Source organism: Nymphalis io, chromosome 7 (assembly GCF_905147045.1).
Source record: "Nymphalis io chromosome 7, ilAglIoxx1.1, whole genome shotgun sequence".
In the NCBI taxonomy this organism is placed as follows: Eukaryota; Metazoa; Arthropoda; class Insecta; order Lepidoptera; family Nymphalidae; genus Nymphalis; species Nymphalis io.
In genome coordinates, this window is record NC_065894.1 from 11628450 (window position 1) to 11645089 (window position 16640).

The following is a 16640-nucleotide window of genomic DNA, read 5'->3' on the forward strand; positions in this document are numbered from 1 at the left end:
TGGGGAACGAATACAACGATTTTAAGAGCAGTTAACTTTTCAGCGATTCTGACGCGATTCTTGGAAAATTAATTTAATTTAAATTATGTACATGATATTTTGTATATTTATTGTATCATAAATAATGCATTATATTTAAAATATATATTAATAATTCACATGAACTTAAAATTTACGTTTGTTACGTCAGTAGTTTAAAGAAAATTAAATTACTAAATTTAAAGCGGGTGAAACTAATTAGCACAGTCATTTATTTTATAATATTATACTAAAACCTTCTCCCAAACGCGATGCATCTAGTTTTAGTTTAATGTATTATATATGTATATATAATTACCTCACGTACTACCTCACGGCTTGGTAACATATTTAGTATGTAGAAACTTCCTAAGTAACGTAAGAGCTGTCCTGACAGTGTTATTGCAAATGTTTGAGCAACACGTTGTTAACTTACTAAGTTGAACCTTATCTAAAATAATTATCTACTTGTTGTGTATCCTTTTACTGAAACTCTTAGAACAGCCTGTCGTATCATAGGTATTTTATTAATTTAGATTGCGAATTATATGAGTTTAGAAAAAATGTATTTAATTAAAACTATTTGGAATTAACATATTGTTTATAAATCTTTGTTAAGCGCATATAATCTCGTAAAGTTATTCTTTAAAAGAATTATAGATTTCACTGCAACGTGTACGTAGAGGTAACATTTCACAAATAACTATGTGCTACAAAGCTGTATGAAGTCGGTAAGCCCAAAGGATATTATGTTTCGGCAAAAGCATTCAGAGGTATTTCATATTCGAGTAATAGGTATTTCAATATATAATTTTAATGAGGAACCAAATGAATTATTTAAAAATAATCATCGCGGTGTTTTAGGTGATGATGAAGTGTGTGAAAGGTGTGTGTCATATAATTAATTAAATTATGGATGACAGCACACCTTGGGAGTGAAACGATCGCCTTCTGGCTATTTCTTTTTTTTTTTACTCTTGGTAAACGAAACATGATATAAAAAAAATTAAAAAAAACCCGCTGAGTTTTTTCCACCAGTTCTTTTCAGGGCTGGGTGTTTCTTTTCCGAACCGGTGATAGTTTCTAGTTTGACTTTCAATAAGTAAGTGTAATGCTTCAATGTTGAATAAAGTACTTTGATTTCTGATGATGATGATTAATGATGATCTCTAGACAAATTTTGGAGGTCATATGTTGAAGAATTTGTTGCACGGTTATATAATAATCCCTATAACATCTTAGTTCGCAAGATAGGTAACGCATTAGAAATATAAGGAATGGTTAATATTTTGTACAGGCACTGGTGACTATTTGGCGTCAGGTTCCTATTTGCCCGCCCTCCTTCTTATTTTATAAATATATATGTAAATGTGAATGTGTGAATAAATAGATGAAAGTATAGATTCAAAGGAAAGCCGCATCAGATAACTAGTACTTCAGTGAAATTGCACAGCAATTAATATTATCTCTCTAAGCTAATGTCATTTGCATACGACACGTGCATTGAAATGAAATTGCTGAGACATCTGGACAGACAACAGGACCAATAAAAGAATTATTATATTTTGTTGAATTATTTAAAATAACAACTTTTAAGCTTGTGTCTTATAAAATACTATTAAACATTTGATTCTTATGTCTTAAGGCGAGTATTTATAACGATGCAACCAACCGTTCGACCCGGAAAGTCAAGATTACTCCAAGTGGTGAGATTGTGGATAATAATATCAGAATGGCTCTAACGAATAGACATATTGCGGTTTTCGAGTAGCCGACTAAGACTAAGCAATGTTTTAATTTGATTTTACTCTCTACTATCATTATTCTTCTTCTATATTTATTATTTATTTATTGATTGGATATATAATAATGATAGAAGAATCGACACGACCGGAAAAAGTTCAGGCGCAGGACGGTGCAGGAACGGCTTTACATGCTTACCTCCACTTCCAACTTTCAGACTCCAGGTTGCTACTAAGAATTTTCGACAGAAATACTCAATGACTTTTTTGGCTTGACTTGGGATTTGAACCTAGGGTCTGCGGCCTTGCATGTAGCCACTAGACCAACAAGGCAGGCAAGTCGAGTAAAGTAATGTTTACAATTAACAAAATACTTTATGATATAAACGGAAATTAGATAATAATGTCATTGACTTGGGTGAAATTAAGCTGTCAAAAAATTGCTCAAATTCTGGCAAATCTCAGATCTGTATAGAAATCGCTTGCATAATATATTTATCGGTATTATATATATCTAATTATGTATTTAATGTTTTCTTTTAGGTATGAGATAGCTTTGAACGTAACTTATTACGGAATTAGATGAAAAGGCCAAGATTATTTTCGATTCTTAGAATACTTTGTAGGTATCTGTATTCTAAGAAAATTGGTTTTATTATATATTGGACAATAAGAATACGGATGATATATATTTACAGGATAAATTGATAGCGAATACATTTCTTTGAATAGCTTCTATTTATCATCACTCAGTAGTATCAAAAGCAACAAATGTCTTACATTTGGGCTAAAGCATACTCTCTTTGCGAAGAGCTTATCTATATAAATGTAGCAGAATTACAATCGACACAAATAGACGTCAATAATGGTTTACGGGTTGCCTAGCGATGTAAAAGACGCAGGTTCGATCCTGGCCTCATGGAATATTGCCATCCCCAGTCCTAACACTAGTTGTATGCTTAATTGGAGTGGTAAATAGGAATATTAGTAATTTCTAGAAAATAGGCTTCAGTAGTATTATTTTTAAAAATAAAAACTACATAAGATATCAGGAGATGCAGCGGTTTTAGTATATATTAATGTCCTCCAGGCCGATTTCGGCCACGGCGGCCAATTTCAAGAGAGATTAGCCAACTGCGCAGGAAATATTATAGTGCAGAAGTTTGTGCGCAAACACAGGTGCACTCATTATTCCCTAGAGTTCAGGCGCAGGACCAACGGCTTTTCAAACACTTCCAACGGCTGATACTGAGAATTTTCTGACAGAAAAACCCGATAACTTTTTATTGGCCCGACCTGGGAATTGAACCCAGGACCTTCGGGTCTGGCTAGCCTTACATCAAGCCACTAGACCAACGAGGTAGTCAAAATTAGTATATATATATATATATATTATTATATAAGTTTTTACAATGTTATCCTTCACCGCCAAGTTCATAATGAATTATAAATACAAATCAAGCAACTGAAAACTTCGTGGTGCTTTGTATGGGATTAAGCTCGTAATCTTCTGTTTAGATTCGCATGATCTAAGCACTGGACCAAATTGGTATTTATACTCTATTATCCTAATGTAATGTAAATAAGTTTAGTAAGTAAGTTAACTGGTGGTAGGGCTTTGTGCAAGCTCGTCTGGGTAGGTACCACCCACTCATCAGATATTCTACCGCAAAACAGCAATACTTGATATTGTTGTGTTCCGGTTTGAAGGGTGAGTGAGCCAGTGTAATTACAGGCACAAGGGACATAAAATCTTAGTTCCCAAGGTTGGTGGCGCATTGGCTATAAGCGATGGTTGACATTTCTTACAATGCCAATGTCTAAGGGCGTTTGGTGACCACTTACCATCAGGTGGCCCATATGCTCGTCCTCCTTCCTATTCTATAAAAAAAAAAAAAAAAGTAATTTAAGTCTTTCTAAATGAACTTTGATCTTAAGCAAATCACACAGAAGTATATTTTCGTTGTAAAACATACATAAATTAGTTAGTACTGACATGAGACGTGGTTGTCTGTAGTCGAAGTCAGCTTACTATTACTAAGTAAACAAAATCTTTAACCTGTATCTGACATCCATATATCTAAAACAGTAAGCTCTCCAGGTACAATGGCAGTAATTACCGTACGCGTGTCACGAAAGCGCGTCACGTCACTTTCCAAGACACATGTTCCCACACTGACAACTAAGGCTTCCCAGTAAGCCATTTACCGAACTTTCTCATTAACGTTTCTCTATAATCGATCCATGAAATATGTCCTTTTTGATAAATATCTCTTCGATATACTTAGGTGCCAAATTGTATGTGACGTACCAATTTGCATATTTTATAATGTCTAAGAAAATATATAGACAAATAAGATATAATGTTTGTTATTTTGAAATTGTTGTTTTTTTTTTTTTATAGAATAGGAAGGCGGACGAGCATATGGGTCACCTGATGGTAAGTGGTCACCAACGCTCTTAGACATTGGCATTGTAAGAAATGTCAACCATCGCTTACATATCCAATGCGCCACCAACCTTGGGAACTAAGATTTTATGTCCCTTGTGCCTGTAATTACACTGGCTCACTCACCCTTCAAACCGGAACACAACAATATCAAGTATTGCTGTTTTGCGGTAGAATATCTGATGAGTGGGTGGTACCTACCCAGACGAGCTTGCACAAAGCCCTACCACCAGTAATTTAAGTAGTAATTTTTATGTTATAGGTAGGTGGACAGGTAAACGGGTTACGTAATGGTAGGTGACATCACGGCCCATAGATATTGCCGATGTAAGAAATATTAACCATTCCTTACTCTACCAAACTTGGGGACTAAGACGTTATGTTCCGTGTACCTGTTACACTGACACTGGGTATTATGATTTAGCGGTAGAAGATCTAATGAGTAGGTGGTATTTACCCAGATTGCTTGTGATTTTTTTAGGCTACTTCTTATAAATAAAAGTTATCTTTAATATTGTTTTTGGAAATTAATTCCATAGATAGACGCTGAGAGCTTGCATGGAAATTAATTCTTTGAGTCTTTTTAATTTTAATATTTTTTTATCATTCATATTATTTTAATCTCGCTTCCGTTGCTCAATTTTTGTTATCAATAAGTAAGTATATATTCATATATGATACATTGAGCCCATTATATTGAACTGCCTGTCCGCACTTAGTACGGGGTAAATAAATATGATGTCACGACGTATAATTTAATCAACGAAAGATCATTAGAGATCGGAACCATAAATAAAGAAATATTTAATTAAAGTATTGAGATAATTTTAATGTAAGAAATTTAAGATAAAAAAATGTTTGGATTTTATAAAAAAAAACGAAAAGTCGGTAGCACTGTCATGTGCTATAGCTAAGTACCATCTAGATCAGCTTGACTCAAGCTGTGCCCCGCCGGACTTTTGTGGTTGGCCCACCTGATTTTAGTTTATTTTCAATTATTTTAAATTTCGAAGATTTTCTATTAACACTTGAATAATTTGAATTAAATAACTACTTGTGACGATGAACAATGCAAGTGTTTGAAAAACCAGGAAACTATAAAAATATGTTATAATATACGCAATAAAGCCGTTCAGTTATATAATTCAATTTGTAACAAATTGATTACCCAATTATTATTATGTTTGCGGTCACCATGAACACGGGTTTATGGTCCCTATAAATAAACCAATAAGGCAAAAAATCATGAAAATCATTTAAGCCCTTTGACAGGAGAACAATTACGAACACACACATACACCGGAATATTATACATATATATAAATATTTTGACTTTGACTTGACTTTGATGTTGCCGATGGGTTGCCTATCGGGCTCACGGATTTAATAAAGCGTAACTAACTAAGAGAAACAGCTATTATGATGTATAAATAAGTTACCTACCTGACCCGAATTTTGACGAAACTTAACTTGAATTTAGCTAACCTTATAATGCCCCCGTTTGAATGTTCGGCAGACTTTGAATAAGAAATCTCAAATCTTTTGAAGTACTTTTTATTTATATATATAGCAAATATAAGTTATAAAACTAATAAAGTGGATTTATGAAGTTGAAATTTCATTATTGTCTTATAAATAATTTAAATGATTTTCTTCGGTATCACCGTACAGCCAAGATAGGATGAAAGGTTCCACAAAAGTTTAATTTATTTTTTTGGTATTATTTATTTGGTAGGCTATATATACTCTATTGCTAAACAGCAACATTTAGTATTGTTGTGTTTGGCTTTGAAGGATGAGTTAGCCAGTGTAACTACAGGCATAAATAGCATCTAAGTAGGTAACGCATTGACATAGTAAGGGATGGTTACCGGGCCACTTACCATTAGGTGAGGTAGATATGGACTTAGCTTCTTCTTTATTATTTGCTAGCAGAAGTTTTTCTGTATGACCAAGGCTTCATTCTCTTCTTAACTCTAAATTCTATTCTAATACGCATTAGTGATACAAAACATGAATTTATATTGATTGGAATATAAAATACAAATTAAGTATGAAATCCGGTCTTGCCAGATTTAAACCCGCGACTTTCAGCTGAGATCTCGGCCAATCCAAAACTAAATGTCTCATCATCATCATCATCATCATCAGCCGAAAGACGTCCACTGCTGGACAAAGGCCTCCCCCAAGGATTTCCACGTTGGCCGATCTTGCGCTGCCCGCATCCAACGGCTTCCCGCGACTCGTTCTAAGTCGTCGGTCCACCTTGTAGGGGGCCTGCCCACGCTGCGTCTTCCGGTTCGTGGTCGCCACTCGAGAACCTTTCTGCCCCAGCGGCCGTCGGTTCTGCGAGCAATGTGCCCCGCCCACTGCCACTTCAATTTAGCAATTCTTCGGGCTATGTCGGTTACTTTGGTTCGCCTGCGGATTTCATCATTTCTGATTCGATCTCGCAGAGAAACTCCGAGCATAGCCCTCTCCATTGCCCTTTGAGTGACCTTGAGCCTTCTTATGAGGCCCATTGTGAGCGACCACGTCTCTGATCCATAAGTCATCACTGGCAACACACACTGGTCGAAGACTTTCGACTTGAGACACTGCGGTATTTGGGATGAGAAGATATCGTGTAGCTTCCCGAACGCTGCCCAGCCGAGTTGAATTCGACGATTGACCTCTTTCTCGAAGTTGGACCTACCTAGTTGGATGGTCTGACCTAGGTAGACATAGTTGTCTACAACTTCGAGTGCAGAATTTCCAACCTTGACTTGAGTGGGTGCAACATGGATGTTCGACATGATTTTCGTCTTGTCCATGTTCATTTTTAGACCCACTTGTTGGGAAACCCTGCTGAGGTCATCGAGCATAGTGCCGAGGTCTTCCAAGGTCTCAGCCATAATTACAATGTCATCGGCAAATCGAAGATGAGTGATGTACTCGCCGTTAATATTGATGCCAAGTCCGTTCCAGTCCAGAAGCTTGAAAACATCTTCCAATGCAGCGGTAAACAGTTTCGGAGATATCACGTCTCCCTGTCTTACACCTCTCTGCAGTTGGATAGGTTTTGAGTTCTGATCCTGGAGTCGGATCGACATGGTGGCGTTCTCGTACAAGCACTTTAACACCCTGATATACCGATAATCAATTTGGCACCTTTGAAGAGAATTCAGCACGGCCCAGGTTTCGATCGAATCAAAGGCTTTCTCATAGTCCACAAACGCTAAGCAAAGTGGCTGGTTATACTCCTCAGTCTTCTGTATAACTTGCCGCAGCGTATGTATGTGGTCTATGGTGCTAAAGCCTTTCCGGAATCCGGCTTGTTCGGGTGGCTGGAAGTCGTCAAGCCTTTGCTCGAGACGATTCGTAATGACTCTCGAAAACAACTTGTAAACATGACTCAGCAGTGAGATGGGCCTGTAATTCTTCAGAAGGGTTTTATCACCCTTCTTAAAGAAAAGTACCACCACACTTCTGTGCCATGCTTTTGGCGTTTGACCTTTGGCAATGACGAAGTTAAAAAGCCTCTGAAGAGCCCTGAGGATCGGTGTACCACCCGCCTTCAGAAGCTCGGCTGTAATACCATCATCACCAGGTGCCTTGTTGTTTTTGAGTTGTCCGAGAGCCATTCTAATCTCGAAAAGACTGACGTCCTGAAAATCTTCAGTGTAGTGTCGGGTTAGTCTTGCTCTGGGATCTGCAGCATGACTACTGACAGGTGATTGAGCTGTCGTGTACAGCTGACCGTAGAACTTCTCAACCTCTTCCAACAGCTCAGATCTTGACGTGACTATTCTGCCATCCTCAGTTTTCAGCCTTGTCAGTTGACTCTGACCAACAGACAGATCTCTGGCGAACACTTTAGAGCCTTTGTTCCGCTCGATGGCCTCTTTAATGCGCATTGTATTAAATTGGCGAGTGTCGCGAGTTAGAGACTTTGAAATCCGTCTGTTGATCAGCCGATAGCCGGCAGCATCAGCTGGGGACGTCAGAATCATTTTCCGTCTTTCCTCCATAAGCCGTAGGGTAGAGGCAGAGATCTTTTTGGTTCCTTTTGTACGGCTGGTCTTGAAGGTCTTAGACCCAGCCGTACGGACAGTTTCCACAAGCCTGTCGTTGTATGTGTCCACTTCCTCGCAGTCTGCTAGGCAATCGAATCGGTTTTGGAGTTCGAGCTGAAAGGCTTCGGGATTTCGGATTTGAAGAGGTGATGGTCGGAGCGTAGACTTCATCAGTCGGGACCTCTGGAGTTTAACATTGATATTTAACGAGCCTCTTACGAGTCTGTGATCGCTCCCAGTTTTGACTGCATTGATCACGGAGACGTCATTAAATATTTGTCTTCTCGTCGACAAGATGAAGTCTATCTCATTCTTGGTTTTCCCATCAGGGCTCACCCAGGTCCATTTACGCTGACCTGGCTTCTTGAAAAAGGAGTTCATCATAAAGAGTCCCTCCTTCTCCATAAAGTCGGCCAACATCTGGCCCCGAGTGTTGCGGTCTCCAATTCCATGAGGTCCCACCTTTAACTCATCACCGAATCGTTTGCCCAGCTTCGCGTTGAAGTCCCCCATTACAACAGTGAAATGAGTCTTGTTGGTATGTATGGCTTTAGATAAATCCTCATACATGACCTCAACCTCATCGTCGGAGTGTGTCGAAGTCGGCGCGTATACCTGTATGACCTTCAAAGAATACCGCTTGGTGATTCTGAGTATAAGGTACGCCACCCTAGCCGACACACTCTCGATTTTCACAACGTTGTTAACGAGGTACTTGTGGACTATGAACCCGACACCACCTTGAGACAGTTGATCGCCCTCTCGGAAATAGAGAAGGTTACCGGATTTCAGGATCATCGTATCCTCCCCCTGTCTTCGGACTTCGGATAATCCGACGATATCCCAGTGTAACCTGCTCAATTCTTCCTCCAGTTCGATGATCTTCTCGTCGGTCCGCAGTGTACGCGTGTTATATGTTGCCAGGGCCAGAGGTCGTCGGTGTTGGTAACACGAAATCTGCCGGGGATTCTTAGCACCCCCTGCCCCGCCGTTACCACAGCTGTTACCAAGGCTAGGAATAGCAGGGCTGCCGGGGACTAGGGGCCGTGGTTTAGTTGCGCGAATCATGAGGGGATATGCCATAATCGCCACGCTTGGCAGACGGGTTGGCGATCGCAGTAAGTTAGTCATAGTACTCAGAGAGACGCTGCTGCCCGTTCTCTGGTGTATATTCCCTCGGGTCGACTTCTACGCCCCCCACGGGATGAGATGGGGTGGTGATATTCGTCGCCGTCACCACACGGCACAATGTCTAAAAGATTTAAAATATATAAGCCGAATCTTTTTTAGTTACCATTGCGTAGTTATAAAAGTAAAGAAAAAAAAATCTTTAAATTCGATTTAAATAAACGTATGATTATATTGATTAATCAAAACATTTCATTTCTAATGTGAAAAGTTTCATTCAAGATATGGACCGATTTCCGCGAAACAAAAGCAAAGGTAAATAGTAGTAGTAGTAGTCGTCGAAGTTGTTTTCGAAAGTTTGTAAGTAAATTTAAATTGGATATAAGTAATTCTTTTTTTTTTTTATAGAATAGGAAGGCGGACGAGCATATGGGCCACCTGATGGTAAGTGGTCACCAACGCTCTTAGACATTAGCATTGTAAGAAATGTCAACCATCGCTTACATATCCAATGCGCCACCAATCTTGGGAACTAAGATTTTATGTCCCTTGTGCCTGTAATTACACTGGCTCACTCACCCTTCAAACCGGAACACAACTATATCAAGTATTGCTGTTTTGCGGTAGAATATCTGATGAGTGGGTGGTACCTACCCAGACGAGCTTGCACAAAGCCCTACCACCAGTTCATCAGAATAGTGTTATATTATAAATAAAAATCTATTGATCAAGAACTGTTTGTATTGTGTAATATAGCAGACCTATTACCATATCGTATGGAATAGATAAATCTAAGGTTAGTTTTTATTTATTGTTTTTTTAATTGCAATAGGTTAGCACACACTAATACCGTACCGTAACAGCCTGTGAATGTCCCACTGCTGGGCTAAAGGCCTCCTCTCCTATTTTTGAGGAGAAGGTTTGGAGCTTATTCCACCACGCTGCTCCAATGCGGGTTGGTAGAATTCACATGTGGCAGAACTTCAGTGAAATTAGACACATGCAGGTTTCCTCACGATGTTTTCCTTCACCGTAAAGCACGAGATGAATTATAATCGCAAATTAAGCACATGAAAATTCAGTGGTGCTTGCCCGGGTTTGAACCAACGATCATCGGTTAAGATTCACGCGTTCTTACCACAGGACCATCTCGGCTTAAGGTAAAGTTAAATATCTTTTTGTAAAAGAGTTTGTACTGAGTTTCTTGTTTGTATTCTTAGTCTATTAAATGCCATTTTTAGCATTTCCACATCAAATTCTATTCACATCTTTTATATCAATGTATTTTAGAGTGACTACTTTTCGGACACAAGTTTCCTAAAGACACTTTGTTCAACTGGGGTATAAATAACTTCAGCAATGAAGCATTTGGCAATAAGCCAAGAAAGCGTTGAAAATAAGATAAATAACAAAATAAAAGTCTAGACAGTATCAAAGTAAAAATTATTATTAAAAGAATGAGATAATCTTTGCAATTTTACAGAAAAATAAGAATTTAACGAGAGATCAGAATGAGAAATGAATGAATGAATCCCGGGGGAAAACAAACATGTTTACTGAGACTGAATGATAAATGACTAAAAGATTCGTTTGGTACCTTTCGATAAAGTAATTTAAATTAACGTGTAAATTTTTAGAAAATTGAGATCAGTAAAATCTATAATTTTATTATTTATTATTCAAGTTATTATACCTCTACAAAAGCCTTACCAATAAACACAATAATCCTATTTTTAAAATCTAAGCTTAAGTACAATGTTCCCTATATATATCTACGCAATCCAAAAGAAATTCTCTTATAGAAGCGAACAGTTCACCAAGACGGAAAATCGTTGATAAGTTTTTCTTTGTTTATACATATATTTTTTTAAATATTTATAATATATTTGAATTCTAACCATGATCATACACTTTGACACGACGTTACGAGCTGAATGATTTTTTTATCAGAATAACTTTATTTATTCCAGCATCTGAACAATTTTATGCATAAAATTACCCTTGTCAATATAAGGATAAGTTTTATTCTAGAAAATGGATAGGGTTCCCAAGAGAGCAGAAATTTAATCACTAAGTCGAGAGTCGTAGCACTTAATATTCCTTGCACGTCAGTAAGAACTTAATGTTATTAATAATACTAATCAGCCGATTGGTTCAGCTATCTCCCGGGAAGAAACTATAAAAACCAAAAAATATTGTACTTGAGCAAATGCTCAATGTAAAATGGGTAAGAAAGCTTAAATAAGCTTGCTTACAGCATACTAAAGTTAACATATAAATGTTTTAGCTAAGTCAATATGGTACAGTAAGCCTGTTAATGTTAGCCCACTGCTGGGCTAAGGCCTCCTCTCCCTTTTGAGGAGAAGGCTTGCAGCTTATTCCACCATGCTGCTTCAATGCGGGTTGGTGGAATAATTTAATAAAGTGGCAGAATTTCAGTGAAATTAGACACATGCCGGTTTCCTCACGATTTTTTCCTTCAGCGTAAAGCACGAGATGAATTATAATCACAAATCACGCACATGAAAATTTAGTGGTGCTTGCCCGTATTTGAACCCGTGATCATCGATTAAGATTCACGCGTTCTTATCACTGAGCCATTTCGGAAAGTCTACTTTCAGTGGTAATTAACGGTATTTATGTATGTTATGTTTGTGTTAAATATGAAGTATGAAGAAATTTGGTTTTGAACCCAGTAGTATAGCCTCATAAGTTAGATACATATATACAATTATATTTAGTGTAAATTAAATAGCTTACCAGATAATAAACTCCAAATGGCATAACGACTACCGCCACCAATAAGTCAGCTACTGCTAAGCTAACAATAAAATAGTTGGTCGCAGTTTGTAGACTTCTCTCTCTAGCAACACTCAAAATCACCAGCACATTACCGAACAACGTCAACAATGGAAACACTATTAACGACAGCGCCCACAGATTATAATGCACATCACTGCACGTTCCATTTTTAAACGTAAAATTTAAAAAAGTTTCGTTGAACGTTCTGTCAAAATTTAATTCACTGAAGTCAATTGAATAGTTCGTGAAACTCGTTTCATTATCAGCGATAGTTTTATTTTGATGGATAGCCGGCGGTCGCAGGTCGAGGGTTATTTTTGATATATTATTGCAATGATTGATGCATCGGTTAGTATCCATTTCAATTTCTTACGTGAAATGTTTATCGTAATATATTTTCTTTGCGTTCTTGGCTTGATTGGGTGTCTGTTTGAGTTCGTTCGTGATCGCGTTCACGATTTCTTCCCCTCATCATTCTGACTCTGATATCTGGAACAGAATTGATTTGATTATGAACGGTTATGATTTTCGAGTTTCGTGCTTATAAGCAATGAAGATGTTATTATCGGATATGGCTTGGTTTGGTGTTAAATTAAATATGAAGGGTGTATATCAGTATTATACACTGGATACCGGTCTTAGTAAAGTATAAGTATTAAGGTATCATACTAATATTATAAGACTGAAGTCAAATGAGGTTTTATATGTTTGTTCTTTTTTTCATTTGAGATTTATTAAATATTTTTAAAGTAAATTTAGCAGTACTATAACATGTGCGACAGTATATACGTATATATATAAGAAGCTTTACATTAAATATTTGTATATCTTAACAATAGTTTAGTATAAAATAAATAACACTATAACTTATTAATATATATATATATTAATCACCAACACCCATAGACATTGGCATTGTAAGAAATGTTAACCATCGCTTACATCACCAATGCGCCACCAACCTTGGGAACTAAGATGTTTTGTCCCTTGTGCTTGTAATTACACTGGCTCATTCACCCTTCAAACCGGAACACAACAATACCAAGTACTGCTGTTTTGCGGTAGAATAATTACACAATCATTAAAATTTAACATACATAAAATCACAGATAAAATATTATAATATTCAGTATTATAATTTATTATAGTAAGTAAAAGGGAAATATAATTTATTCGTGGTGAAATTTTACTTATCGTCAACATAAACGTCATAGAGTTAAGTTTTGTAACGAACCCGCATTGGAGCATCGTGGTGGAAAATGCCTCAAATATTTTCTTCAAAGGTAGATCTTCGCCCAGCAGCGGGACATTCACAGGCTGTTACTTTACTTTCTTACATGTTATGTACCTTTATACTGATTTAATTTAATTCAAGTTTGTTCTACCGATAGAAATGAAATAAAAATATTTTGCCTTTCAATTTGAAATTGGTATTGACTTAAGATAGGTTTGCGGTACAGACCCAACAGATGTAGAGCTTAATCCAATTCTAAAAAATAGCGCGTCGAAAATATTCAATTACTTTTATATTTGAAAGTAACCAAATGTGACTTACACATTTCACAGTCAAGCGAAGATTTTTCGGAGCATATTATCTAGACTATCTATTCAATGGGCAATCGGTTTCTTATATTTCTTATAAAATATGTATAAATTTATATAACTGCCTATGCCTATATAAAAAATGAGTGTTAATTTTGAAGTATTTGAATAATTAATTACCTCATTAATAGTTTTTTATATAAACTTTATGGCATTCTTACACAATACATTATTATAGCTAATGCTCCACAAGCTCTTCCAGGTCGACCTCTTCCAGTCTAGCTCTTCCTTTTATCATAGAACTATGGGAATAATAACATATTATGATTATAATTTGTACCAGCAACTAAATATCAACAAATGATAATCTAAATCATAAGTGGCGTCCCAGCTGTATTGTATATAATCTTTAGTACTTGTTTCAAATATATGCGTGTAAAAGCAAGGTTTGTTTATCCTTTAAGTAAAATATTTAGTTATTTATTCAAATTTCATCCTCAGCCCAGAGGGGTTTCAAGCTATCTCTAAGATACACGAGCTTAGAGGTAAATAAGCACGTGGATATTATAAGTGAATTATTCAAGTGGTAAAGACGGTTTCGCTTGATTTTCGATGTATAATTAAATGTAATAATATATTTGGTAATTTGGAAGCGTTACTTAATAGCTTTGAAAACTTAAAAATTTAATAATAAGATTTATAAATTTAAAATGTAAAAAAATGTTTTTTTTTTTTTTTTTTTTCAGCCTTTTGCCGTCCACTGCTGGACGAAAGCCTCCCCCATAGAACGCCAACCATCCCGATCTTGGGCAGTCCGCATCCATCCCGAACCTGCCACCTTTTTTAAATCGTCGGCCCATCTTGTCACAGGGCGTCCTACACTACGTTTGCCTAAGCGTGGTCTCCACTCCAACACGTGTCGGCTCCATCGGCCATCAATGCGCCTGGAGACATGACCAGCCCACTTCCACTTCAGCGAGCTAATTCTAAGCGCGATGTCGGTGACTTTAGTTCTCTGGCGAATGTCCTCATTTCGGATTCTATCTGCCAGAGAAACCCCAAGCATCGCGCGTTCCATTGCTCGCTGAGCGACCCTAAATTGGTGGACCAGTCCTACGGTAAGTGTCCACGTTTCGGCACAGTAAGTCATTACAGGTAGGACGCACTGATTGAAGACCCTGGTCTTAAGCGACTGTGGGATCGACGATTCAAAAATATGACGTAACCTCCCGAATGCCGCCCAGCCCAAACGTATTCTTCTTTTAGCCTCCTTCTCAAAGTTGTGCCGGCCAAGTTGTATAGTTTGGCCCAGGTAGATATATTCCTGCACAACTTCAAGTGGAGAGCCATTTACGACCACTGGTCTCGGGGATACATGACGGTTTGCCATAATTTTGGTCTTTTCAATGTTCATCCCGAGACCTACTTGTCTTGAAGAATCGCTCAGGCTGTTTAGCATCTCTTCCAAATCCTGCAGAGTCTCCGCCATGATGACAATGTCGTCGGCAAATCGCAGATGTGTAATGTGTTGGCCATTTATATTAATGCCGCGTCCGTTCCAATCGAGCGTCTTGAAGACGTCCTCCAATGCATTGGTAAAGAGTTTCGGTGATATTACATCTCCCTGTCTTACCCCGCGATGCAATTGGATTGGTCTTGTGCTCTGATCTTGTACTTGGACGGTCATGGTTGCGGCTTCGTACAAACACTTCACCACCTGGACATACCGACAGTCAATTAGGCATCTCTGCATGGATTCCAGAACAGCCCAGGTCTCGATGGTATCGAAGGCTTTTTCGTAGTCCACAAACGCTAGGCATAGAGGCTGATTATATTCCTCGGTCTTCTGTATTATTTGCCTTAGTGTGTGTATGTGGTCTACGGTACTGAAGCCTTTTCGAAACCCAGCCTGCTCCACGGGTTGGAAGTCATCGAATTTTCGGGCAAGACGATTCGTGATTACCCTCGAAAACAATTTGTAAACATGGCTTAAAAGTGAAATGGGGCGGTAGTTTTTCAGAAGAGCTTTATCGCCCTTCTTGAAAAACAGCACCACCACACTTCTGCTCCATGTCTTCGGTGTTATACCATTGTGGAGGACGGAATTAAAGATGTTAGCCAGCTCTCTCAGAACTGGTGTGCCTCCTGCTTTGAGAAGCTCTGAGGTAATTCCGTCATCTCCTGGAGCCTTTTTGTTTCCAAGTTGCCCGAGAGCAATCCTAATCTCGCCCAAATCGATGTCGGGAAGATCGTCTGATAGATGGCGTGTTAGTCTGGCTCGTGGGTCATCCGCACTGTGGGACTCAGGTGGAGGTACTCGTGATGAGTATAAATCGCCATAGTACTTTTCGACTTCAGCTAGAATCTCTGGTTTTGAGGTGACGGTTGTGCCTTGTATGGTTCTGAGTTTTGTCAGGTGACAACAGGAGGTATGTGACTTTGCAAGAACCTTTGAGCCCCTATTGAGTGCTATAGCATCTTCAATATTCCGGGTATTCGCTCGTCTTGTGTCACGCCTTATTAGTTTTTTAACCTTCCTGTTAAGTGCCTGACACTCAGATGGCGTCATGTTCTGCTGTTCTCGTCTCCTCGTCATCTCGTTCAGAGTTTCGCCTGAGAGCTTCGACTTACGTCCATTGCTCTTTTGTCGAAAGTAATTCTGGCCTACCTCGCGGATGACACGCACCAGACCATTGGTGGCGTCGTCAATGCCCTGCCTGGTTTCCAACATGGCAAATCGGTTCTGTAGTTCCAGCTGGAAGCTTTCGCAACCAGCTTCGACCTGAGGCAGAGTTGGTCTAAGAGTCGACTTCATTAACCGCGATCGTTCTATTTTAGTGTTAATATTCAGGGTGCCTCTTACCAGGCGGTGATCACTTCCAGTGTTTACCCTGTTGATCACGG

At 38.3% G+C, this 16640-nt stretch overlaps 1 protein-coding gene across 1 annotated transcript in view; it reads right to left on the minus strand.

Moving 5' to 3' along the window:
- LOC126769510 (dopamine D2-like receptor) overlaps positions 1–12191 on the minus strand; it is a 58161-nt gene extending 45970 nt beyond the window's left edge. The window contains exon 1 of the mRNA XM_050488368.1: positions 12153–12191. Within this exon, the coding sequence (XP_050344325.1) occupies positions 12153–12176 (24 nt within the window). The 5' untranslated portion in view covers positions 12177–12191. The remainder of the gene's footprint in view (positions 1–12152) is intronic.
- Positions 12192–16640: the final 4449 nt, after the last annotated feature.